At 48.4% G+C, this 26,445-nt stretch overlaps 1 protein-coding gene across 8 annotated transcripts in view; it reads left to right on the forward strand.

The window, feature by feature from the left end:
* LOC135261780 (focal adhesion kinase 1) overlaps positions 1-26,445 on the forward strand; it is a 134,384-nt gene that overhangs the window by 38,767 nt on the left and 69,172 nt on the right. For all 8 annotated transcript variants that reach the window (XM_064348398.1, XM_064348395.1, XM_064348397.1 and 5 more), the window contains one exon: positions 18,997-19,223. In XM_064348398.1, the coding sequence (XP_064204468.1) occupies positions 19,029-19,223 (195 nt within the window). In that variant the 5' untranslated portion in view covers positions 18,997-19,028. The remainder of the gene's footprint in view (positions 1-18,996; positions 19,224-26,445) is intronic.

Genomic DNA, 26,445 nt, shown 5'->3' on the forward strand with positions numbered 1-26,445 from the left:
TGCCATCTGTCGGGCCGTGGCAGGTGTTCGGCTGCGGCGCAAAGCTAACGAACGCTTTAAACGCCACATAAATTTTCCGCGAATCGCGGGCTGCCACGACTTCTCGATTCAAGCCTGAATACAATCTTTGGGCAGCGGAGTGCGGTGGCAACGCGGTGACCTCAGCGTTTGTTCCACCTGCCACCTCTTTGCAGGGATACCTTTTGTGCTGATGAAGTAGGGTCTGCAGGAGCCTGTGTGTATGCAGGGCACTTTGGGGGATAGCACTGAGTTTGTGACTTCACATTATCCCCTGAGGGAATACAGCACAAAGAACACCCCTCTGTGTCTATTAAAGAATGAGCACGACCAATGTGTGCGATAAATACACATCTTTGTAAATAGTAAATTTACTTCTAGAGACCATGAACAGTGCTTGATTTAATAAAATGAAAGTTACTTACAGAACAAAAACAGTTGCAGTTGTATTGGTATGACTTTCGCGTGTGCTGTAATCAGACACGCGAAGTTTAAAAACATACGTGGACTCAGTGTATTCAGACATGTGCCCAGGGCCTTAAAATAAGGAGTTGAATGGCTGAATTGAATGATGTAGACCAGTGTTACAGTGGCACAATTAGGTGACAGGCCCAGAAAACTTAGCATGTGGCCTATGGGAAAATTTCTATTCCTTTGAAACAGCTTTTTTTGGTTTTTTTTTATAGCTACATCCTCAAAAAAAACAAACTGATATTCCACACGCTGTTGGACGAAACCCACTTCTTGCTAATTTGGCGAATACGTAGCAAATGCATTGTGCACTTATGTCATTCCGCCCTTTCTGTAATATCCCATGATGTCATGCGCCAGTGTTGGACCCGTTTAGCCGAGAGTGGATCTCCAGCACGTGCGGTAGCGCAGCCCCTCGCTATGCAAATGAGCGCGTTTGAGAGGCGCTGGAGTGTGAAATGCTGGGCAGGACTTGGAGGTTTTATTCAGAAGGCCGCCGCAGTTCCCCGGGATACCCAGATAGCCTTTGTCTCCGTCTCTTATTGTCTGAGATTGTGGCTCACAGTCAGGGCCCTGCTTGAATGCCCATTGTCAATTCACGCGGAGCTGCTTTCATTTCACGAGCTCCAGCCCTGTGCTTTTTTTCTCTGACGGTGCTTGCCCCGTCATTCGGTTCAAGCTCCTGTTCGATTTTTATACGGCAAAACGTCGAAGTTCCCGTGTTGCCTTTTTTGAACGGGCGTCTTTTCGGATCCTCACGAGAGCCCCGAGCGGATGCGTTCGGCCGTAACGAGAGTTAGAGTGGTCGACTGAACGCCTTCCAAAATTTCACTCCAATGGCTATTCAGAGGTCTAGATAATAGACTGCACACTGCAACTAGCTACTCATCCGGACTGCCACTGTTTGCTCACAGCTGCTCACGGGTGAAGTCACAATACGTGTCTGTTTTGAAGGACATTTGTCATACTTTGTGTGCTGCGTCTATTCCTCCACGTAACCGGATTGATCTGCAGAATTTCTGGTTTGGGAAACAGCACACCGTACTTAATTTGGTGAAGGAGCTTCAAGCTGCTCGTGGTGAATTGTTGGGATGTGGTGTGTGCCAAGTGTGGTCGGGGGTACTCGGGCACACTCGGGCTGGGCGTGTTTTTGCCGTTTCGTCTTTCTGTTCGCCTGAAGTGGTTAAAATGGACGCCCCCGTCTTTGAGAGAGCAGAAGCTGGCAGACTGCTCGCAGATTGGGTTTCTGTCTTAACCCTGTCTGTTCCAGTGTTTTCTACTGACCTTAAAGGGATATTTCACTTTTCTGGGGATTTTTAAATGAATCTCAGTTTTAGTTTATGTTTGTAATTAGCCTAGCGAGTTTCTTTGTGTGCAACGAAGGATATTTTTGATACTTACAGGAGTTTTTACAGACGTCTAATCATCCGCCATTGGCAGGTATCGGTGCTTTTGGGCGTTTGTGGTCTATACCAAGAAAATTCACTGAGTAGCTCCAAAGTAGTTTGGACAGTGTTATATTTTTCTATCATACTGAGAAGGAAAGAAGTACTGGCCGTATGATTGAAAACCTGTTATATTTTGTATCATGCCAGTACTTAATTTCCCTCTCTGTTCTCAAGCAGGGCAGGCTCTTCACTCCCAAGGGCCTGTGTAGTAATGTTGATTCAGGAAGCTGCTGCAGTTTCCTTTGGGTTGCATGGCGATAGGAAATGGTTCCAAGCGGAAATAACATAATGACTGGAGGGATACCATCACTGTACAAGCTGCTTTGGGGCTGCTTGAAGTGTATTTCCTCGCCTTAGATTGCAAAGGCTCAAAATGCCCTATACCTGGCATTGTAGAATGGCAGCTTGTCAGAAAATTCTGTAAATATCAAAAATATCCTTTTTTGAAAACAGGAACTGTCTAGGCCCATCGAAAATATGTACTAAACTGAAACTGGCATCAAAAATCTCCAGAAAGTGAACTATCATTTATAGAAAATGAGCCTCTCATTGATAGATATCTAACTCAAACCCTCCTTTACTCTGTTCCACCCACATGGTTATACAAACCACACTTCCTTTCCTGAAAAAGCCAATTTTTTCACCCCGTTAACTTTTATATGGTTTTATTTGTGGTAAAATATTCATTAACATCATATAATCACTTATTGCTAATACACTCTGGACATTCTCTCTCAAGTGGAAAGCACAATCTATTTGTATCAAAAGCATTATTCATACAAGTGCCAGATCCTGCTCCTCTTGATATTATCCGGTTCCTCCAGAATGATTTCCCATGATGCCTTTGCTGGATTTCTATAAGCTATAAGTAACGCTGGACAGGAGCTTTCACAGAGAGGCTGAAGCCGGCGGGCGATAAACGCTCAACCAGAAGGCTCCGCCTCTGTCAAGCAGCGATAGCACCGCGTCATAAATGTAGCGTAATCCTCTGGGAGGCGGTATGAGGCGTAAACGTATGGCCCTTTCTTGTGCTTGTAAGTGGACGGTTCACATAGCACAGCAGTGTACCGCCTCATACGTCTCAGTGGTTCTCCCGGAAGCACCAAGCTAATTTCAAATATGATGAGGTTCAAAGTACATTGAGTCACAGTGAACACAGTGAGTCACCTGTTTGTCCATTTTTATGAACCAATGACAAGTTGTATTTTCCTGTGGACTGTGAACACTCTACTTGTTTGAGGATTGTGGCCTAGTACTCTACATACTTGATGTGTTTCAAATGGTGGTTAGATGGTTGTGGCACCTTTTAGTGTCTTTTGCCTGGTTCTATTAAAAAAGAAAAAAAAAGAATCTCTTAGTCTGGTCTTGTTGGACACTCATTTGGTCTGTGTATTGAGGAAACCAGGGCAAACGGCATCCGTGATGGGGCCAGTGGATTGAACCGTGCTCTTTTTCAAACGCACAGCTCTCGCACTCAGTGTCAGAGTGCATGTGAGGGTGTTCTGAATGCTAGTCTCCTTGCTCCGGCAATAAAAAAAGTATGTGTGTATAAACGCACAGCGTGAGTAATTGCTGGTTTTATCGTGCTAGTTGAAGTCAGCTGACAAGGGTGTGAACTTGCCCTGGCTGTTTTTAACGGAACATCGACCCGGTAAAAGGTCAGCCCTGCGCCCAATCAGCACCTCCCCAAAGCCCTTACTACTAATGCTAATATATGAGTGGACTGATTTATTGTACTATTCTAGCTGCCAATAAACATTAAAATCCGCACCCTAAATAATATTAGATTGTGCGTCTGGAGTCAAGACCATACCCCTTGCCAAAATGGCTCTGATTAACGGTCGTCACTCATAGTGGGCTGAAATGTGTTTTTGAATGTGTGTTAATGGTTTAATATGCAGATATAATTGCTCTATTACATAAATCTGCTGTTAATTAATTTCATGATTCATAACTGTTCAAAATATAACACTATGATGGAGCTTGTGAGCAGGAACCCGTGAAGAAGGGATAGATGTTCCCAAATGTAAATTAATTTAGTTAATTAATGCAGTTTTTTAGTTAAGACTCCAGTATTATGTCTGTATCTTAGAGAGAGAGAGGGAGGCTGCAGTGTTGTTTAGGACTGCAGCTCCACAGCCCTAAATAACACTGACACTGAGCGGCTGAGCGCTAACGGAACGCTGCGCGCGACGACGGGTTCGAGCCCTGCGGCGCGGCCGCCGTGACGCCGCGCTACCCGTTCGGCCGACGCGAGCGCCGGTTTTTTCCCCGGGAGCGGCGAGCCGGCTCTAACGCCCTGGCAGCAGGAAGCGGGTCGTTTTTCAGAGGCGAAGCGCACTGCAGTGGCGAGGCCGCGGATTACTAATGTCTGAGGCCGCCTCATCAACGCGGCGCATCGATTCCCCCGCGCAACCCGCCGGGAGCGCGTCCATGAGGGGCCGCCGCGTGGGCCGCCAGCCGCCTGGCTTTCGTTCATGCACTTATTTATTTATTTACATATTTGTTTACTTATTTATTTATTTATTTATTTATCTATGTTTTTATTTATTTATCTATGTTTTATTTATTTATTTATTTATTTATTTATTTATTTATTTATTTATTTATGTTTTTCAGGCTCTGCTTTTGCCCAGGCTTGGCGCACTGGCGTCGGTCTCCGTGGCGATGGTCGCCTTGGTTCTCGCCCCTTTTATTTCCAGGGGGGGGGGGGGGTGGGGGAGAGGGTGGGGGCACCTCTCCGCGCATTCCTGCCCTGACCTCTCGGCAGGACGGTCGCCGCTAATGAAACGCTGAAAGGAGAGAAGAGCAGGGTAGAGGGGGTGGGGGAGTGTAGGGGTGGGGGGGTGTAGGGGAGGTGCGGTGGGGGGGTGGGGGCCGGTGCGGGAGACAGGGGGGGGTTGGCGTTGTGCTGCATGCGTGACCCGGGTCAGCCTTGATTTGCAGCCCCGCCTGGCTGTGGACCAGCACTGGCCGTTTGTAAACACAAACAGGCCGGGTGAATTGGAGCGGGGGCCCAGATTAGCATATTAATAAGAGCCCTTCTCTAATAATCCCTCCTTTCCCCTCCCCTCCCTCCTCCCCCTTTCCCCCTCCCCTCTCCCATACCTTTTTCACCACCCTCTCTTTCGAGTCCTCTGAATGGAACACATGCACTCTCCCTCTCTCTCACACACGCACACTGTTGCTCTCTCTCTCTGTCTCTCCCTCTCTCTCTCTCTCTCTGAGTCACACGCTCAGACTCTCGCTCTCTCCTGACAGCCCACTTGGGTGAGATTCTCTCAGCAGCTGCTGGCTGTGGATGCAGGGTAGAGGGCGCAGGAGAACGTTCTGAGGGGACTCTCTCACCGCAGCCTTCTCTCTTCGCCTCGCCCCGGCTTCCGAACGCCAAGGCTGGATTAGCCTGGAGCGGAGCGCTCGCTGCGGGATGCTTTCTGCGGGACCTCCGCCAGGCTTCCGGGACACGGCGGATCAGAGCGCGGGGACCCTCTCTCCTTCCTCTCCGCTTGTGCGTCTGGGGCGCGCCCTGCCCTCCGGTCGCTCCCTGTGGTGTGGATGTAAAGAAGCCTTTCCAGAGCTGCTGTAGCGTGCTGTCCTGGTGCCCCCCCCCCTCCCAATCCAGGCTCCTCTCCTCCTCCTCCCCCCCTCATCCCGAGCTGCGCTTGTGCCTCGCGGGTGAGAGGTCGGGGGCTTGGGGGGCCCCGGGGCGGGACGGAGAGGGGGCAGGGGCCTGGACCCTATGCGGGGTCGCGCAGGAGGGCTAGCAGCTGGCCCGGCACCGGGCCGGTTCCGTCCCCATGGAAACGAGCGGCTGCAGCCCATTTCCTGTGTGCTGGGCTCGAGGTACGCGCCTCCGCTCTTCCTCACCCTCCTCTTCCTTGCCATCCTCTACCTCACCCCCTCTTCCTCACTTTCTGCTTCCTCACTCTCATCTTCCTCATGCTCCTCTTCCTCGGCTTCTTTTTCCTCACCCTCCTCTTCCTGTATGCTCCGGTATGTTAGCGTAGCAGCCCCAGGTTGCCGTGACGGCACGCGGTCGTTGGCCGTGTAGCCCTGGCTGTCAGCGCTCCTGCGCTGCTCTCTGCTGCAGCCGGCGTGTGCAGCTCATCTCTGGCGGCACGCCCTTTCCCGTCCGGCCGCCCGGCCGCCTCCTTCCTTCCTCTGGAATGTTCCGCCCGTGACGGCGTCCAGAGGCGCGGTCAGGACAGTCATCAGGACCCGTCCTGTCTCTGATCTCTGATCCCTGATCTTCCTCAGGGAGGCGGCTCTGTGTCAGGAAAGCGTCATTACTGGAGGGGTGGAGCTCTCGTTTGCAGTGAAGCGGTGAGAGTGGCGCTAGCTCCGATTAGCCCTCAGCTCTGATAACCAGAGCCGCTCCGGCCCCACCTTCCCTCCGGTTTCCCCGGGCTGAAGGAGGAGGGGAGCGACCGGGAGGAGCGAGGGACGGCTGCTTCGGCGTCGGTCTCCAGTGGCAGGTGTGCGGTTACGTAGCTGAGCGCCTGCATACGTGCCGGAATCGCAAAAGCGCCCCGCCCCCGGAGAGTATTCACAGAATACGATGGGGACTGTCGGCAGGTGCCGTGAGAGCAGGGCGGGGCTGCCGTTGGACGTAATCTAGGCTGAATGCAGGAGGGGGGGTGGGGGGGGGTTGGGATGGGTCGGGTGGGTCTCTCCCTGCGGGGCTGGGTATCGTCAGGGGACCTGAGCACAGATGGGGCTGCAGACTCCGCTGACCTTCACACGCGCCACAGCGCTGTTGTTAGCGCCTCTGAAGCGATTATGCCTTTAGAAGAGCCAATATGTCTCCCCAGCTCAGCAGCACTGCTCTCTGCAGAGAAACACCCACCTAGTGATGAGTCTTTATCAAGCGTTGGACGGAAAACCGTTTATAACCTAATCTGGTGGATATTGTCTCGCCTGTTTTGCGATGTTGTCCTGGAACATATGGAGAGTTTAGAATAGTAATGTTTCTTCATGTTCTGTAGTGTGTAATTTCATGCTTGAAAAGTCTTTGGAAATTCAATACCAAAGCGTTGTTGAATACTTCTGTGTCATTTTTCAACACTCAAGTTTTTCATCCAATTGTTTGTTTGAGGAACATGACAAATAGCATTCATATGCTGCATGATTATTTCTTTATTTATTTGAAGAAAAACGTTTCACGGAACATTAATTCAGAACTCTCGATACCCAGTGCGTAATTGTGGTTGTTTTAAGGGCAGAATCTATCACGCGTATCCGCTTTATTGCGTTAGTGCAGGATTCAGTTGAGCGCGTTCAGTTAGACGGTACGGCATATCGGGCGAGGGTCGATCCCCTCCACTGAGCACGTGCAAAATGCTTGAGTCGCTGCCGAGAGGTCCCGGCAGCCCCCCTGGCTCCGGACCGCGATGTTTCCCGGCGACCACGCTACGTGCGTTTGGCGAGCATTGGTGCATTTCTCTTTTGCATCATAGCACCTTTCGTACAGCGTACACGGCGGTGTGGGAAATCGATCCGGTGCACAGTGGGCCCTGGGAGCCGGCCGGCTCTAAGGGAAAAGGTGGGGGCGGGGTGTATTGCACCAGACCCGACAGTGAGATCTGTGCTAATTGGTGCGAAAACTGCCAAGTCTCCACTGTGGATGGACATCATTATCATTTGTTGGCTTGAACCGCAACAGCGGGGCCAGCCCTACAAACGCGAATGTCTGTGACTGACTGAGTGACTGAGTGAAGTTACACCATTGGTCGGCCGAGTTATGAAGTTACACCATTGGTCGGCCGGATCACGTGTGTTAGGTCCAGCCATATACCAGGTTCCCTGGTCTTGTTGAGTAATGACCTTTTGTTATGTATATGTTTATAGCTGGCAGTTGTGCTTCACTTCTTCTTTTAACCATTTATAGCTCCACATTCTCTAAAACAACTCAGATCGTGCTCTTAAGATAAAGGCTCCAGCAGGAGAGCCCTGTTTGGGAGGCACAGTGCTAACCTCGGCTCACAGGCTGGACTCGCTAACCGCCGCGCCGAATGGGAGGCCTCAGCGTTCCTTTTACAGGAAGGTTCTGATGTCAGATCCCGTTAGAGGCTGTTGAGTGGGCCGGCCACGGGCCGCGGCCTGTGAGGTACGTCCACCGGCCTCCGCTCTCCGGGTTTTCTGTTAAAATCTCAGACCTCTGCAGGGGGTTGAAGCTCATTTCAGGCTCCATACGGGCGAGCTCATTGGATGCGCCCAGAGGTGGTGGAGCGGTTTCGCTCGTCCTCTGGTCCTGCGCACAGAGGGACCATTGAGGCCCGGAGCGTCGGATCGTGTCTCCAGTTCACATCCGCCCCTTTCACTGGGGGGGAGGGGCTATAGAGTTACCGGAACCGGTCTGGAGATTTCCCCCTTTCTCTGCGTAATTACCTGAGGGGGCCTATCGGCTTCCAGCTAATGGCGCTCTATAGCGTCGGGCTACTTCTCTGATCCATTCTGCTGGCCTGCTCTCACGTTACTGGCCCCTACAGACCACCGGTAAGCCTGCTGCTGCGGATCTCCTCCCAGACCCCCCACAGACATTCTGTAGGTCTGAAACAGGCCGGTCTGCACTGCGCTGTTGGCTAAAGGAAGTTCGGCGTTTCGGGAGTGGGGTACCGCCGGCGGTTCAAGCTCACCGAGCCCGGCTCACGTTTTTGCGGACGCTCACGCGGCTGGCCGCTCCACGGGCAGGCTTCGTGCGGACGGCTTCGGATGTCGGAACACGTGCGCCGTGTGGAATGTGCCCAGGTGGCAGGCAGCAGTTCTTTGCTTTTTGAAGTCATGTCATTTATCAAAGCGTGCTCCACTTCTAGATTTGAGCTTTCAGAATCTACTCTGGCTCCCAGGATACAGACACGCAGTAATTGTAGCCTAAATATAATACATTGTATGTAATATTTATGGTAGTTATCCCTTGAAATGGTTTTTTTTTTTGATTGACCTTAGATATTTTAGGTAGACTGCACTCAGTGGAGTAGTCATATTATGGCTTAGATTCATATTTTCAGTTTGAATAACCTGACCAGAGTTTAGCTGGCGCCCACTGGGACTCATATTTAAGAAGGTGCTGTCTCTTCATCTTTGAAAGCAGTGTTCTTCTTGGTTTACTGTTTTGTGGAGATTTGTAATACTGTTGAGTTATTCTTTTTTTTCGCAGGCTGACTGTAAAGTGAACTGTAGCACAGCTCTTATAAAACTCTTAGGGGCCGGAGCACTGAGTCTTACCAGTGCAGCCTTCCTGAGCCTAAGCCATACTGCAGGACCTGATCCTGTCTGCTGATTGTGTAAATCTGCTTAAAATGGCTTCCATTGTGCGGAATCAGACCCCCTCCCCCTCTTTCAATGACAGGAATACCCAACTCTCCCAGGCCAGATGTGTGGTTGTGCACATGGGAGTGTGGGAGGGGGGCATGTGTATGTGTGCGTGTGTGTATGTAAGTGTGCGTGTGAGTGTGTGCGTGTGAGTGTGTGCGTGTGAGTGTGTGTGTATGTGTGCTGTGTGCGTGTGTGGTGTGTGTGGGGTGTGTCTGTGTGTGGTGTGTGTGTGTGTGTGGGTGTGTGTGTGTGTGTGTGTGGTGTGAGTGTGGTGTGTGGGTGTGAGTGTGTGTGGTGTGAGTGTGGTGTGTGAGTGAGTGTGAGGTGGTGGTGTGTAGAGAGTTATAATGAGTGTGTGTATATGAGAGAGAGAGTGTGAGTGTGAGTGTGTGTGTGTGTGTGTGAGTGTGTGTGTGTGTGTGTGAGAGAGAGCATATAATGAGTGTGTGTATATGAGAGAGAGAATGTGTGTGTGTGTATGAGTGTTTTCCAGGCCGGTAGAAGTAGCGTTAGCAGTAGCATATCTTTAGTGCTGTGCAGGGTTGCGCTGAGCCCTGCGTCTGGGCTGTGCTGCAGACAGGGCGAGAGGCTGCTGGCTCTGAACCTCTCAAACACTCTTTTGTTGAGGGCTGAATGCTGAGCACAGCGGCAGCGTTAGTCATCATAGCTGACATAATCACAAACTGACCGTTCAGCGATGTGACGGGCCATTTTCACTGTTAGACCTCCACACTCGTATGAGGCAACACTGTTCTTTTTAGCACTCTTTCCCTCCATTACTGGCCGGACAAGCTGTGTCTTTCACAGAAGGATTTCTCCGGAAGGGGATTGCAGGGGTAGAATTATTACAGACTCTTTCAGTGATGGAGTTCCACCATGATGTCTGATTTTGAGAGGGTTTACTTGAGGGTCATCATCCAGTATTTTTTTTAGGAAACCATTCCTGGAAGAAACATGAACTCAACGATTCAGACCGAGAAACTGACTCTCATTTGGTTCTCGTTTCAGAATTGCTTACTTTTTTGTAGTTTGCTTGTAAAAGGCTGTGGCCATTTTCAGAAAATAAACAGACCGAGGCAAAGTACTGTGGGATTACTGTCTCTCCGGTTCCAAAGTCTCCGTTTTTTACGGGCTGTTGGCGTTCAGCTGAATGCCTTGGCCTCAGATCAAATCAGTGACTGTAAATCCACACCCCTCTGGAAACAGTGAGGAACCATATGTAGTAGATTTTTGTGCCTCTGCGACGGCACAGCCGTGGCCGGAGGCATTATGTTCTCGGGTTGTCCGTCCGTCCGTCTCGTGAACGCGATATTTCGGGAACGCCTTGAGGGAATTTCGTCGAATTTTGGCACGAACGTCCACTTGGACTCAAGGATGAACTGATTAGGTTTTGGTGGTCAGAGGTCAAGGTCAGTGTGCCCTCACAAAACAGGGTTTTTTGGCCATAACTCAAGAATTCATACGCTAATTGTGACAAAGTTTCACACAAATGTCTAATAGGTTAAAATGACGAAGTGATGACATTTTATATACATCGCCGCGAGAAACAGAGCACTGGTTACTGGTTGGCGGAGGCATACAACCGCGAGGTGGTATTTCTAGTTTTTCCTTTAAGCTGCTCGCTGGGAAGTAAACTTGTAGCCAGGTTGTGGAAAGTTTAGCTCCCTGTTGTAGGGCATCCATATTGCCCTTACCATACTTATTTGCTGCGCTGCATCGGTATGTGTTCAGCTGCATGTTTTTGGTGCTGTTTTGTCATCTTATAACTGGCAACCCTACCAAGGCATGCGGGGAAAGAAAGGTCTAAAGAACCAGACACGAGGTGTCCTTCAGCGTTGTGTTTATGAAGGTGTGTGGCCAGTGTGCGTCTGTTTGTTATGGTTTCCCTAATAGAGCTTTTCCCTTGTCTGTGAGCGGTACTGAGAGGGTCACAGTGCCTGAGTCATCCCTGCGCAGCGCGGTGTGTGGAGCAGCTCTCCCTGCGCTACAGACCCAGCGCTCCGGTCTCCGCCTCCGCGTCCCCCGGCTCAGCGCCGCGCCGGGCAGCCGCTACGTCAGCGCCCCTTTGCCACGGCGCTGCTGGCCGGTCGCCAGGGCGGGTGGGGGTTTGGGGTTTGGGGGGCGAGGGGGGGATAACCCTTTGTCTCCCGCGACTCGGCCCTGCCCGGGGGGGTTCCCCTAGGGAGGGCGCTTTTCAGGCTGTTAACCCGAATCAGACCGGCGCTCTTCTCCTCCGGCTGGTTTCAGACTGGGAGACGGCGCAGACGGCGGTGAGCGCTCGCTACTGGAGAGGGTGTTAACAGGCAGAGCGTGCGCTCGCTGTTCAGCGCTGCATACCCCCGCTCTGAGAACTCTGAGACCGGCGCGTCTGGGGGGGTGACAGCGAGCTGGAGTAGAGCACTGTGTGTTTCTGCAGGGAGAGAGAGGCTGTGGGTGATGGGTGGGGGGTGAGAGACGGGTCGTCTGTGTTTAAAAGCTCAGCTCTCTTCCTCTCAGGGTCGGCTGAGCTCTCGCTGTGACGTGTTCAGGCAGGAGCGCTGTGTAGCGGATCGCTGGTCGCGCAGTAACGGGCTTTGTGTTGGGCAGTAACGGGCTTTGTGTTGGGCAGTAACGGGCTTTGTGTTGGGCAGTAACGGGCTTTGGGTTGGGCAGTAACGGGCTTGGCGGCGCTTATGCTGTCTGCAGCGCTCGCGTTACCGGGCAGTGCGGCTGAGCTCTTATGCACTGCTCTGTTTCCCAGCTGATACCAGGGTATGCCATTGGCTGCCTCACCTGGCAATCTCGCTGCCAGCTGGGGGGTGACTTCTTATCAGATGCAATGTGGGCAGGCTAAGGCTTCCTCACATACACAAGTGGCCTACCTTACCTTTGTCTTCACCAGGAATATTTTGCTATGGGATATCATTTTTACACTCTGAAGCATGATGCTAATATTAAAGCACTATTTATAATACTAATATATGTGTAAATGGTAAATGGACTGCATTTATATAGCGCTTTTATCCAAAGCACTTTACAATTGATGCCTCTCATTCACCCATTCACACACACACTCACACTCAATTCTGTTTCCAAGAATTGAATGTACCAGCAGTTATCTTAGCAGTGGACACACGGTAAAACAATGTATAGGAAGTAGGTGAGAAACCTGTTTATATTGAAAGGTTGTCATCTGTTTATAGTTTGGTGCTGCTAGAGACATAATGCACATGCATACAGAAATGCGATTTGGAATCACTGCAATTATTTTGTGCCGTATTACGGCCTAAAATGTTGCTCCAACAAACGCTTATATTAATTATAGGTGCTTTCTTACTAGTGGCAGTGGGACGCAGGAAGTGCTGTGAGTCCGTATTTGAAAACGCAGTGTGGTGATAATCCTGTGCTGGTTTTGCTGAGGATCAGAGACCCCTGCATCCTGGGAGCGCCGGAGGCCCAGAAGCCTCAGAGGGCTGCAGTCCCCTCAGTGCAGAGGCACGCTCCGTCAGCTCGCTGGTGCCTCTCTCCCATAATGTTTAGTTTGTCTTATCCTGCGAACGACCAGCCATCTAGTCTGCTCGTATTGTTCTGTTTCCTGCTGTAAAAAAAAAACCTCACACTGCGTACACTGCGTGTAAAAATAGCAACATTGTTTCACTGTACAAGTGTTCACTTTGAACCGCCTTCAAGTGTGTCGTTTCTGGTTGCCATTTTGAAAAATGTAGGCAGATATAACCGGATTAATATTCCGTTTCATATTTTTTTAATCACGAAAGCCAGGAGGTTTTCTTGTAGATATTTTTTGTTTCATGAAATAGCCTATAAGATGAAACATTAGAATGAGGGAATTAAACTGATCTTTTAATTAAGAGGAAAAAATGCTTTATGGCAATGGCAGTTTTTAAAAAATTCTTTAAATCATACATTTTAAAGAATCTGTCTGCATTTGGATTGTTACTTCAGATTTTATGAAAATGTATTCATCTCCTATTTTATTGAGGACAGAGTAGATTCAGAGCAATTTACGTGTTGGTGTAAAACTAGGCGATTTTGGCTTTGTGCCATAAATGTTTTTTTTTTGCCGGTGCCCTTTAGGGTTAACGTCCAGCCCAGCAGCAGGTACGCGCTGAGGCTCCGCCCCCCCGAGCCACGAAACGCGTTTACTCTGCGAACTGGAGAGCCGGAGAGCCAGAGAGCGAGCCACTGCACAGAGAGCTGCCCGTCAAAGCTGGGCGTTTGTGGAGCCTCTCTGCAATCAGGGAAAGATGTGCGTGTGTCTGTGTGTGTGTGTGTGTGCGCGCGTGCGTGTGTATGTGTGTGTGTGTGTGTGTGTGTGTGTGTGTGCTGTGTGTTGTGTGTCTGTGTGTCTGTGTGTGTCTGTGTGTGTCTGTGTGTGTGTGCGTGTGTGTGTGTGTGTGTGTGTGTGTGTGTGTGTGTGTGTGTGTGTGTGTGTGTTGTGTGCGTGTACCTGCAATCTCGGAGACGCTATGAGAGTGAGGTCAGGTGGGAGATGACTCATCAGGGCTCTGAGAAACACGAGGATCTAAAGATCAGGATGTGAGGCAGACCAGGAAAGAGAGAGAGAGAGAGTGTGTGTGTGTGTGTGTGTGCGTCTGTGCACCTGCATGTGCGTATGCTTGTGCATGCGCGTGTGTAGCTGAGTCAGTATATGTGTATTTTTCTCTGTGCATCTTTCTGAATTTGTATGTTTTGTGTGTGCATTTGTATTTTTTGCAGTGGTGTGTAGGTGCGTGTCTTCACTGTGTGAATTTGGGCCTGTGTTTAGTGTTTTGGCTTAGGTGTGTGTGTTTGCTTCTGTTTATATTTGCATTGTATCTGTGTGTCATTTGTGTGTCTGTGTGTGTGTTCATGTGCTGTTGTGGGTACTTGTTTTACGTTTCCGATAGAGGTTGCCAAATGCCTATAATGTAACATCTGGTGGAAAACCCTAGAACCCTGAACCCGAGAGTGAATTATGACAGCAGTGAGCTTCCTCAGAGACACGCAGGAATAAGCAGTGGGAGGGTGGGCGGGGCCTCAGCCGGGTGCCATGTCACTCATGGACTCTGAAGGCTACGGACGCCTGTCAGTGCGACAGTCCGAAGTGCCCTGTACCTGCTGGCCCTTCCTGCGCAGAGGTAGGGGAGGGGGTGGTGGAGCTCAGCCGCGCGGCAGGGACAGGCTGTTCATTAGGGTGTGCGGCCGGAGCGCTCGTAGATACGGTAGCTTCCGGAATGACACCAACCGACACAACTGCTGAGCGCTCCTCTTCTCAGTGTAAGAATACATATATATGTGTGTATGTGTTGTGTATATATACACACATTCATTTATAGCTTTTCTTGAGTTGCATTTGCTGTACGTTTGAATGTGTTTGCTGGAAATTTTTGCTTGGCTGGCTGTGTGTGTGTGTGTGTTTGTGTGTGTGTGTCTGTGTGTGCGTGTGTCTGTGTGTGTGTGTGCGTGTGTGTGTGTGTGTGTGTGTGTGTGTGTGTGTGTGTGTGTGTGTGTGCGTGCGCGCGCGTGTGTCTGTGCCTGTGTGTGTGTGTTGGTGTGGTGTGCGGTGCTGGGTTGACTGATGTAGCGTAACAGACCTTGTGATGTCAGCGGTAACGATCTTGTGCTGATGTTGTGTCTGCAGGTTTGATGTTGCATGGATGATGGCGTGGGCCTTTAGGAGTTGCTGCAGGTCTGTGACCCAGCAACAAGCACGTGGCTGTGTGTGTGTGTGTGTGTGAGCGGTGTGTGTGTGTGGAGATGTGTGGTGGTGTCCTTCTTGGACAGCTTTGCTGCGTGAGGTCTGTGTGTGAGCACAGCACGAGGAGAGCTTCAGAGGGGCGGTGGCCAACGGGAGACCTGCCGTCTGTCAGTCACATTTCAGCGCCGCAGAGGGAACGGGCCCAGCGGAGAGCGGCTCGGTTACACACAAACCCACCCTGCGCATGACCCGCCATTTCAGGCCCGCTAAACGCTCCCTCTGGTCAGATAGAGGTGCCGCCCAGCGCCACTGCAGTCACTCCTCTTTTTACACCGTGGTTAAACTGCGTTTCCACCACGTCCACCTTCTGTGGGTGTCGTGTATGATGTAATTTTATCTGGACGCTGGTGAAATGAAGGTTTTTACATAGGTTTCACGGCAGTTTAAAAAAGGTGGCATGAGGAAAGTGAGTGATAGCTAGTTCGTAGTTTCAAACTTGTGTGCAGGAGGTACAGATGTTTAGTTCCCTTCATCCTGTAGCCTTTACCATTTCATGTCTGGCAGCGTTCTGAGTGATGCGGCCTACGCTTCTGCTCTGCCAGCTGCTGCAGGTCTCTCAGACCTGCGGTTTGTCTTCCCCGTCCGGTCGAGGTTAATCGCGGGATAATCTCTCTGTGCCGTGTGTGAGCACAAGAGGGCATTCCGTGATGCAGAGTGCTGATACCTTTACTAATAACTCCGCACAAGAGGCGGTCGGAGTGGGGACTCTGTCAGCGTCCTGCGCTGAGACTTTGGCCCCTCCCCCGGGACAGCGGACTCTGTGAGCGTCCTGCACTGAGGCCCCTCCCTCGAGGCCCCTCCCCCGGGGCGGCGACTGTGAGCGTCCTGCGCTGAGACTTTGGCCCCTCCCCGGGACGGCGGAGCTCTGTCTCGCGCGGCTTGCACGTCGCTGTTGGCGCTGGCAGCACATCAGAGAGCGCCGGCCCGATCCCCTCGGGCTGCCGGCGGGGCCCGATCGGGTTCCGCGATAACGTGCCAGCGTCCGCACCGCGCGGCACGTCCTCCCGGCGACCCCCCCCTCGCCCGGCGCGGCCCGTCTTTGTGCTCCCCGGAGACGCCCCGCCCCCAGATCCTCCTGCCCGCGGACGCAGCCCGTCTGTGTGTCAGAGCCGGCCCCCTGCAGGGCCGGGCTGGGCAGGGCCTCAGCGTCCAATCAGATCGCGCTCTCGCCTCTCTGCCTCTGCGTTTCATCGCGCCTCTTTATTTTTAGGGTTTTCCTGCCACCAGCAGCCTGAGATGCTGAGTCAGGCTCAGATTGCCTGCTGTACCTCTTTTTCCGCCTTTGCCTTCTCACTTCTCAATAGCGAGCGCTGTAAGCCTCGCTTTGCTTTTTTTTCCAGATTCTTTTTACATTTCAAGTTCAGCATGAGTTCTAATAGCACAGTAAAAGGCCCAGTCTCCATTTGAACCGAAGTGGCACCAAAGGTTATCTGTTAGAGTTGAATTAATACTGGTACAGTTGAATTAGCACCATACATTTTAACTGTATACAGGTGTCTGGGATAAATACATAAAATAGTTTTGCAAATAAATCAACCCATCATTATTTATTAAGTGTGATACTTAAAAAAATTTTTTTTACCAGTGCTAGATGGTTAGGTAAGTTTGAATGCCCATGTCTGTTAGATTACATCTCCACAAGACTTGTTGCCATACTTAGAAAAAGCACAAGCAGTCAGTAATATTTTACAGTCTGGGATTGTTATCTTCACACATCAGTGTCTCACAGGGCTTTTAAAGAAATGGTCTTTTGTAAATTCTCAGTGAAAAATCCTGATGTCTTAGCATCGGTGTGTTTGCCTCTGAGCACACGCACCAGTAAGGCTGCTCTTGCATGACTGTTGCATTTCAGATCTACAGGTTTGATCATATGCGGAGCGCAGCATGAATATCCATATGAATGACAGAAAGCAGCGTCACGTCATATTTTGAATGTTTGTCTCTCACCTTACAGATCAAGGAATTAAATCTAGACCCTAAATCTGTCTCTTAGCCAGGATAAAGAATCCTCACATGGGGACACAGATGGTCGTCTTTTTAAATGTCTCTTTGCTCATGGGTATGCCCCCCCCCCCCCCTTGATTTAAGGGCGAAATGGCTTTTGTGTGTTTGCTGACTGCTGAACAGCTGTCCAGGAGGATAACATGGCCACACTTCCACGAGAGTTCAGTTCCCTGGGCTCTTTCATTACAGATAGAGCATGATAATGATGATGATGTAATAAAAATAATCATCTACAATACAATCATCATCACCATCAGCATCATCATCATCATCACCACCACAGTAAAAATACATTGTATTGGCATATGGGATTTTTTTCTCTCAAAAACACCTTTACTGTTAAACCTATAAAAAAAACCTATAAAAAAATCTAAAAATGTCACAGGATTAAATATTACTCACCTGTAAAACCAAAGCAACAATATTATCTAATTAGAAAAAACAATAAAGTATGAAATATACAGGAAAGCAAAATGGGAAATGGTGCACAAACTGTAATGGTGTAGGCCTTAATTGCAGGCCACTGCATAAATATTTCATGAATATTCTCTAATGAAAGCAGAATCCATACTTTCTGTGTATTATTGCTCTTTGAAATTGCGTTGTGTCATTTCTGTTATCAAGTTTAGATCATTATAATTATTGTATAGTAAATGCAATCCAGTATTTCCAATCTAGAACAAATGCAAAATATATTTAAAGCGTATGAATGCACCAAGAATGCACATTTTAATGAAAACGCCCGTGTTCAGCCATTGTGCTCGGACCTTAATCACACTGACTGAAAACTGGAACGATGCCCGTCAGAGGAAGCGACACTGAACACATTTAAACCCTTAAAATTGTGCTCAAAGAAGGGCATTTCAGGAGCAGGGGAACGAAGAGGTGCCTTTTAATCGAACGATGAAAGTAACGTCACCCTGATGCAGTTGTGAGGAAACGCTGGTGATTCACCCTGCAGCTGCAGGTAAAAAGGACCGAGCGCTCAGCGCTGGCTGTGGGTTTCTTCACCGATCACATCCCATTATAATCAGCTACATATTAAGGCTGACGCTGCAGAGGGGAATCTCTGGTTCGTAATAACTTCAGCCGGATTGCATTTTTCACTTAATAGAAGGTGCAGTATAGTCCTTCTCTGCAACTGCTTTTCAGGGTTTTTTCGTGCAGTGATATTTATAGCTGCTGTATCGTTCATTCCGGCTCTGTCCTGTTCGCGCCGAGCAGATCGGTAGGGCGGGGCGTGAAATGACTGTGGGCTGCGAGAGATCGAACGCTCTCCGGATGCTAAATCCTTTAACTCAGCGTATCGTTGAGCGGGTGTTTGTAATGCAGTCTGAACCGAGCCCTGGGTGCGTGGATAAGCGGACGGAGTGCCGTGCCTTTCATTTGCGGCACAGAGCTGGGGGAAGGGGTTCTGAAGACGTGATCTCGCTCGGCTTGCGGCTTGCTGAATGAGATTTTCACCACAGCTCTGTTAAGCGAAATGAGATTCGCCCCCCTGAAACCAATTTGAGTTCATTTTTTAAAATGGAACCCCTCCGGAGTGCGCACTGCCAGTCTCTCCTCGCTGGTCATTGGTCCAGCTGGGCTGCGCAGTGGCTGCTCTGGACAGTTCATGCCCAGCTGGCACTGACAGACCACAGGTCCCTGTGAGGAGTCTCATGCGCACCCGGGCACAGTCTGCACAGGGTCAATTGAGTTTTGATTCTGAATCACTGGGACAAACAGCGCAGTAAGAACCTTGTGGTTGAGATGTGTGCCTCGTAGACACTGTGAAAATTTCCCTTCTGTATTGCGTTATTTTTTACCCTGAACCAGTTATTTTGTGAAGTGAAAATTTCTCGCAAACATCGCTTTGTCTGTGTTGCTTTTCTTGTAAGACGCTTTGTGAAAAAGCATAAAATTAAATTGGGTAATTCAGCGAACTGGAACAGCTCTCGTTTAAAGTACAGCAAGCAGTGCACTCTGTGCTCACCTTTGTCTCCCCATCTCCTCCCCGAACAGAATATGACAGACACCTAGCACCGGGCAAAGGCATGGCTGCAGCTTACCTGGACCCCAACCTGAACCACGCCCTGGTCTCCGGGGCCAAGCCGCGCCTCAGCATGGGGACCGAGCGGTCGCCGGGGGCCCTGGACCGCGTGCTCAAGGTCTTCCACCACTTCGAGAGCAACAACGAGCCCAGCACCTGGGCCAGCAACATCCGCCACGGGGACGCCACCGACGTCAGGGTGAGCGGCCGGGGGTCGCAGGTCACGCGCTCGGTCAAAGGTCGCGTGAGAGGGGCGGGGAAAGGTCGGAGCAGTCTCTTAGTGTCAGTCCATTACATGTCCTCCATGTTGAGGAGGTATGAATAATTTAATAGGCTCAAAGCTCTCCAGACCTAAAACGGAAAGGAACATATCGATAACCGTTTGCAATCAGAACTGAGATTTAGTTGCTTGCTTGCTTTGCCAATACCCGAACATTAATAAGGATCAGAAAATGGCTGTCGGATGACGGCCTTGTTTGACTGTCCACTTCGACACAATTTATTGTCACGTCCACTGCAGCCACTCCGTCATGCACTTCATTGCCTTATGGAATGTGGATGGCTTCTGTCAAAACATTTCTCACTTCTGATTTTACTTGAGGTTATGCTTTAGTGATTTTAAAAATGTGTTTATGTTTAATCTGACGCACAAGTCCCTCATGAATCTTCAAAGCGTAGTCGTAACACGTTTCCCCAGCGATATCGCCATTCTGCACATGGTGAATAACATAATGTGTGTTTGACGGTACGTTTTAGCATCAGTTTTCTTTTCGTGTACACTAACTGTAAATCACTTTTTAATTTCACTCATAGGGCGAGTAAGGCTATCGACAGGCGATGTGATTATGAGATGGGTTCTTTCCAGCCGAGGCGATTGCAGTTTGAGGGTGTAGGCTGATCATTGGCTTGTGAAGGCCACCCTTTTGTCAGCTGACGTGTGTTTCTGAAGGCAAGATTGAAGAGACCGTCTCAGCGTCCTACGTGGTAACCAACTTATTGATCCGAGGATCTCAGTGAGTTAATTGTGGAAATGGCCAGTGAATTGACATCGGCTCCAGTGATTAGCTGCCTGTTCCAAGCCCCTCATCCGTCCCTACAGAATTCTGATTGCACTTCGTGTAATGGGAGATGCCATGACCTTTGAACTTACCCAGTTGGCCTCTTTGCATACTCAAATAAATAAATCCTTGTGAACCGTACTTCTATTTTTCTCATGTGTACACATAATTATCGGTTGTTTTAATGCAGAACTAAATTTATCTACAATATTCATTCATTTACAGAATTAATTTCATTTCATTTGGGCCTAATCATCTTTGAACCTTGTGGCAGTCAATTTAAAATCAATTTCAGTCAATGTAATGAAGATATTTTCTAGTCTGCTCTCTCCAGAAGGTTCTATGTATGGTTTCAGCTGATGATACATTCACCAGTTTTGCCCATGGTTTTGTGTGCAGATTAATAAGCCAAAATATAAGACTGAACTTAATTATGCGGTGGAGGTATGGCAAACCACGTCTAAAAAGAGATGGAATGGCTCAATGAAGGTTTGTTCATTGCGTAATTTCCATCACGGACTACAGTATGCAGTCCACTGATGTTGCCTGCAGTTCTGATTCTGGATAAACCATCTGGAACGGGAATCAGAAAATCAGAAGGGAACCTGGAGATTGTAGAACAAGCACCCCAGGAGGGTCCATGTTGTTTGTCCTACAGCCTTTAGCCCCAGGGTACATGCCTATTGGTTGGTTGTTCCAGTGTATTTTTTTGCAAAATACATTTTATATATTTGAAATATCTTTATATACATTTGCACTGTGCGTGTTTGCAAGCAGCTTATCGATTACTGTTAATGTGACCAGAACTAGTATCACAAGGGGTAGGGGATAATGGTTTTAAAATATCCATATTGCAGCTTTTAAATAATGTTTTCCTGGGGGAAAAAGCTATATATCTTGATTATCATTGTATAAGAAATGGTCATATTTTAAGATTTGTTAAGAGGTTGTTGTTATTTTAACCTTGCCCCGTTCCCCAGACCTCCAGCAATGGAAACACAAAGCCTTGCTTGCTCTTTGCCACAAGATTTGAAAGTATTATCTTTACAGCGTTTTATTTGTTTTGGGAAGAACATATCCCAGAACTATCTGAAAAATCCTATTTTTTATGGCTCTTATGTAAGATTTATTCATTCTGCCATGGATTTCATAGTGGTTGCTAACACGCATTAAAATTAATTTCCCTTAAGAGCTTTCATAAGGATTTATTATTGTCATGCTTTGGAGGGGATTAAATGTGAAAATGATACATCAAATGGCGCCTGTACAGTAATTGCTTATGGGTGGAGTTAGAAGTCATACAGTATAGCTGCTTGCATAATTCAGCATTATTCCTGCTGGTTGGTGTCTTAGGAAACCCAGTTGGGACAGGCTGTTCTGGTCCTCTCGTACAGGAAGTCCTCAGATCAGGGTATCGGACTGGTCAAACTTGTCCTTTGGTTTTGTCTTTAGTGACATAATTAATCTGGCTGTAAGGCTAGCTTGCGAATTCTTCTACACCGAGCAGTGTCTGTGTTGCCTATTGTCTTGAAACTGAGACCTTTTTGTGAAACCTTTGTGTTCCCCATTTCTATCTGGTAGAATATACAGTGGTAGCGTAGCTATAGCAACCCCCCTCCGTTTGGGAAGGCACACAATAGCATGTGGATCCTCTTTATGGACGGTGTCTGCACAGAAACACTCAAAGCTTCCATTCATAAATCCTAGATGGAAGTGACATAGACCTGACATATAACCTGGAGTAGGGCAGACAGGTTGGGGAAAAACAACTTCCAAAATGTGCAATTTGATGCATGTGCAGTGTTGATTAATGCATTCTGTTGACTATAATGTAGCTAGCTGAACCATAGGCATACTATCGCTCTGAGTTTCTATTAAATTGTAACTGAACCTTAACCATCTATTGCATTTACATGCTTTTTATCAAACCTCAGCCAGTTAGTTTTTAGGCTTGTTTTCTCGCTAGCTGGTTAGCTGGCCGATGATGGCATTGCAGACTTTCTTTAATTTGTCGTCTTTGTCAACTTGCTAGTTTCCTTTGTTCTGTCCTATATGGCAATGCCAGCAGCAAAATATGTGCAATGTTGTTGGATGTTGTCTTGATAAATGGTCTTCAGTGCTGGCTAGTGAGCGAACCCATTAATTAAGGCTGATCTTTCTGTGCTTTGGCACTCTGTATGTTCACATTGTAGCCCTAAGGGAATGTCAAATGACCAGTTTTGACATAAGGAAAATGTACTGACCCATTTGTTCTTGCCCTGCAATCCAACATTTGCACTGGACACATCCAGTACTGAAGACCTGCAGAGCTATTACAGCTGGCGTAGGCAAGATTACACAGTGGAGCCAATTTATCCAATGGACCAGAGGCTCTATTGAGCAATGAGATTATGGCTAATTATGCATCGCCCAGCAGGACTCCTGGCCACTGTTGGCATGGATCTTGAGCTCAGTTTCTGGGCTTTAAGAACGAGTGTCTTGGGATTTTATCAGCCTCAGCTTGTCATCTTTTTAAACATCAATTAATGTTCGAGCTGAACGCCTCTGACGTTGCTGGGACTCAGAAACAGTGGAGTGTGTTTGTATTCGTTTGTGTTCCCTCCCCACTCAGAGAAGAAGGGAAAGCCGTCGCTGCTCAAACAATGGCCTCCCGTGCCACACAGCTATGCTTCTACGACTGCAATCAGTAACAGTTATTACTGACGAGCTAAGGCAATTAGCATTTGCATGAAAATAGCTTTGTTTTTTTATTAATTGCACTTGGAAATTTGTTTTGGTTCCAGCTCGTCTTGCAGATGTGTTCTCTCGTGCCTGCGATCATTGAGCGTTAACATCAATTTGTGCTGCATTCGGCTGGGCTCTTAGTACAGGAGTGGGGTGAATACTGAACAGGCAGGCTCAGCCTCCAGTAGGTAATACTAGACTGCTTCGACCAAGTTGCTCAATGGTTTGTCAGAAGTGCTTCCAGTTAGTGGGAAGACGCTAGATTTGCCATGCTACATATTTATGCTGTGTTTGTTGTATTGGAGTTTACATTCATTCATGGTGAAGCTGTCTGTTCGCTGTTCGAACACACCGTTCACACCATCTTAAACCAGTTTAGAATCCCACCTGGTCTTAGCCGGAAATTTCAGCATTATTCTGCTCAGGTTAATCACCAAACGCCTTGTCGAGGTCAACTGTAAGAACTGTACGAAACCAAAGCTTTTCACGTGGAGGTCACCAACTGTAAGAAACCCCTTCGCAAACCCAACAGTGGAAATATCTCTGTGGCGAAAGAACGCGTACAGTATAGTCTCACCCAGTGCTACTGGAATGGGATTAATTTAAGGTTATCTTTATTATCTGACTCCAAAATAGTGTTTTAACCCCATCATCTGTGTTAACAGTTATACAGTGGAGACTGCTTTCCACCTGTAGTGTGGCTCTATACGGATCGCTGTCTATCTTTGTAGACGTGGACGTGTCTTTGGAATACAATTGTGCATCCTACTACAACACTAGTATAGGCGAGTGACTACGGGGTGCAGATGTCCTGAGTTCTGTGTGTTTGTTAGGACCTTAAAACTGCTAGGTGTGCAGTGGAGTAAGAGTCAAAGAGAAATGGCTGGTTAAAACGAATGCAGTTTATTGTACAGTATGTTAATTAGGGCAATATACAATGATGCAAAAGTGTGTGTGGAGTTGAATGGCTATATGCATGTGATGCGTAGGAGACCGTGTTGACGAGTCTGTCTGAACCAATCCATGTTCCCACTTATATACCCACGAGATGAAAGCAAAACACCAAATCTTCAAATAAAGACACAATCATGACAAAATCAGATCAATGATCCTGCACTATCCCGGCAAGCATGTCACACCGGGTTAACCTTTGTATCTGGCTGGGCGCTGACCTATGGATATCAAGATCTTTAGCCAGCACCCCACCACTAAAGACCGACTTGTTCCCCGTGCCATCAGTTTTCCTACTATACAAAACATGATAACACTGTATTATGGAGAATCTAAGTTTTATGTAATGTTGGCCCGGTCGGATGTTTTGCAGCTGAGCACTGCCGCTTTATCACACTTGCCGACTCCCAGTCAGCACAGTAAACAGTCTCTTTTCCTTTGAGGGTCTGATAAGAGGCAGAGGTTTGTGAAGTGCCCTACAGTGAACTGTAATGCAAGTTTCCTTTGTGCAGTGCTGGCAGATGTATGAATTAGTTCCTCCTAAAAACGCCTCAAAACCACCAATCTTCAATTGACTCCCAGACAAATTTCTAACTATTTGTCCACAAAACCTCTTACCTCCTTTTCAAATCCCCCATCTGTCATTGACTCCCATACATTTTAACTGTAAAACTTCCCCTTTTACTTTTTAAAAATCCCCTACATTTAAGTAAATCCTCCGTGCTGGCAACCCTGCCCTTCAGGAAACTGCAATAGCCAAGCTTGGTCTTTTTCATCCGTTTCCTCACCAGGGCCGTTTATATTGTCGTCTCTGTTGCCATGTTTAATTCCAGCCAAACAAATTTGCACTTTCCTGCATCTCTCACAGTTATTTGTGCCCCAAGCTTTTTAGGGCTCATATTTGAAGTTGATAAATCTGTGTTTCGCGCTCTGAAGCAGTGTTTAGCACCCAGGGACCTGACCAGAACACTCAGCATAATAGGCCCACCTCTGAAAATTCAGCACCCCAGGGTTTCACCACAATGGCAGTTTCGTTTAGTAGAGTTTTCATTGAGATTTGCATTTATTGTTAGACAACGGCTATATGTGGACATAGAAATGGCTCTGTTTACAGTACGAGGGAATAGATTTGACTGGAAATGGAGGCTCCAGGGAAACAGCGGGGTTGGTTTCGGTTAGCAGGGGCCGGGGTCCTCCCCCAGAAAAATTTGAGTTTCAGAGGCTTTGTTTCCTACATTCCGGTGACTTTTAAAGAATGAAAATAACAAAATAATATGTACACTGCAACAGCATTTGTGCAGTGCCAGAGACAGGTTCTGATAACGAGAAAGGGAAAAACGGTGTGAAAATGTGTCATACATCGGGAGAAATACGGGAGAATTGTGACCCCGGGAGGAAACCGGGAGAGGGCGATGAAAATCGGGAGCCTCCCGGGAAAATCGGGAGGGTTGGCAAGTATGCTGGGGACGCTGCTGGGCCATTTTCAGATGACCCCAGCGTGTTTCTGACCGGGGACGCTGCTGGGCCATTTTCAGATGACCCCAGCGTGTTTCTGACTGGGGACGCTGCTGGGCCATTTTCAGATGACCCCAGCGTGCTTCTGACCGGGGACGCTGCTGGAGGAGAGCCGTTACCCACTCCGTGCCGGGCCTCGCTGCGGTAAACCCTCGCCCTTCATCATATTCACACCAGAACCGCTCTGTGTGATTCATCGCCTGTTTCCCAGCATGGACAAAACAAATGCAAAGGGATTTCACTTATTTATTTGTGTGTGCCTGACAGATTCATGCCACTTTCACGAATAACTATAATTTTTACCATGTGTCGTTTACCCTCATTCTAGGACTCCCATTTTTGATCTCCTTATTTACAACGTACTGAAGTAGTGTGCGGGGATGGGTTTATTTGGCATATTATTCCGGTTTTAGCCGTCTGTTTTGTAATTGTTTACACTTCGTGTGTAAATTCATTGAGTACAGGGGCAACGTTCGTGCTCCCCGCCCGTCTCGCGCAGCACGGTTGGAGGGATGCATCCAGCACGCTTCACATCTCTGAGAGTTTATGGCAGTGTAACTCACTGCTGTCAAAGGGGCTTTCCAATGGCAGTCTGTGTTGAAATGTATAGATCCCTCAGTGCACAGCCTGGCCTGGCCTGAAAGCAGCTAGATCCAGCTGACTGAGCTCAGCTCTGTAGAGCGCCTTCTATTTTTCAACCCAGTCAGGCATGCTGGTTCCAATGCTCTCCTGTTACCAAGGAGCTCTATGCACTTACTTGCCCTGATGTAATTCATCTGTATTTTTAAGTCCGCAAAAGAACTGATTATTCAAGATTGTTTATGAGAATTGGGAAATTCCAGCAGCAACCAAACCAGATAATATTTCATGAAAATTGTTTATGGGTACTGAAAATTCTTCAGTAATTCTTCAGTGATTTTTATTTTTTTTATGGGGGCCGTGTGGGATTGGCTGCGTCGTGTCCTGTAATTAAAATAAGAACAGAACAGAGCAGTATTTCCCTTGAGTTATCTTCCGCTGCATCGGGCTATCGGCTGGGCAGTAGACTACAGTAATGTGCCTCCAGGCTGTAGGACATCATCATACACTCATTACTCACGTCTTGACTGACAGCTGAAGCACCCCCTCAACACCCCCCCCCCTCCCCCCTCCCCCCTCCCCAGGGGCAACTGC

The sequence above is a fragment of the Anguilla rostrata genome, chromosome 8 (assembly GCF_018555375.3).
Source record: "Anguilla rostrata isolate EN2019 chromosome 8, ASM1855537v3, whole genome shotgun sequence".
Lineage (NCBI taxonomy): Eukaryota > Metazoa > Chordata > Actinopteri > Anguilliformes > Anguillidae > Anguilla > Anguilla rostrata.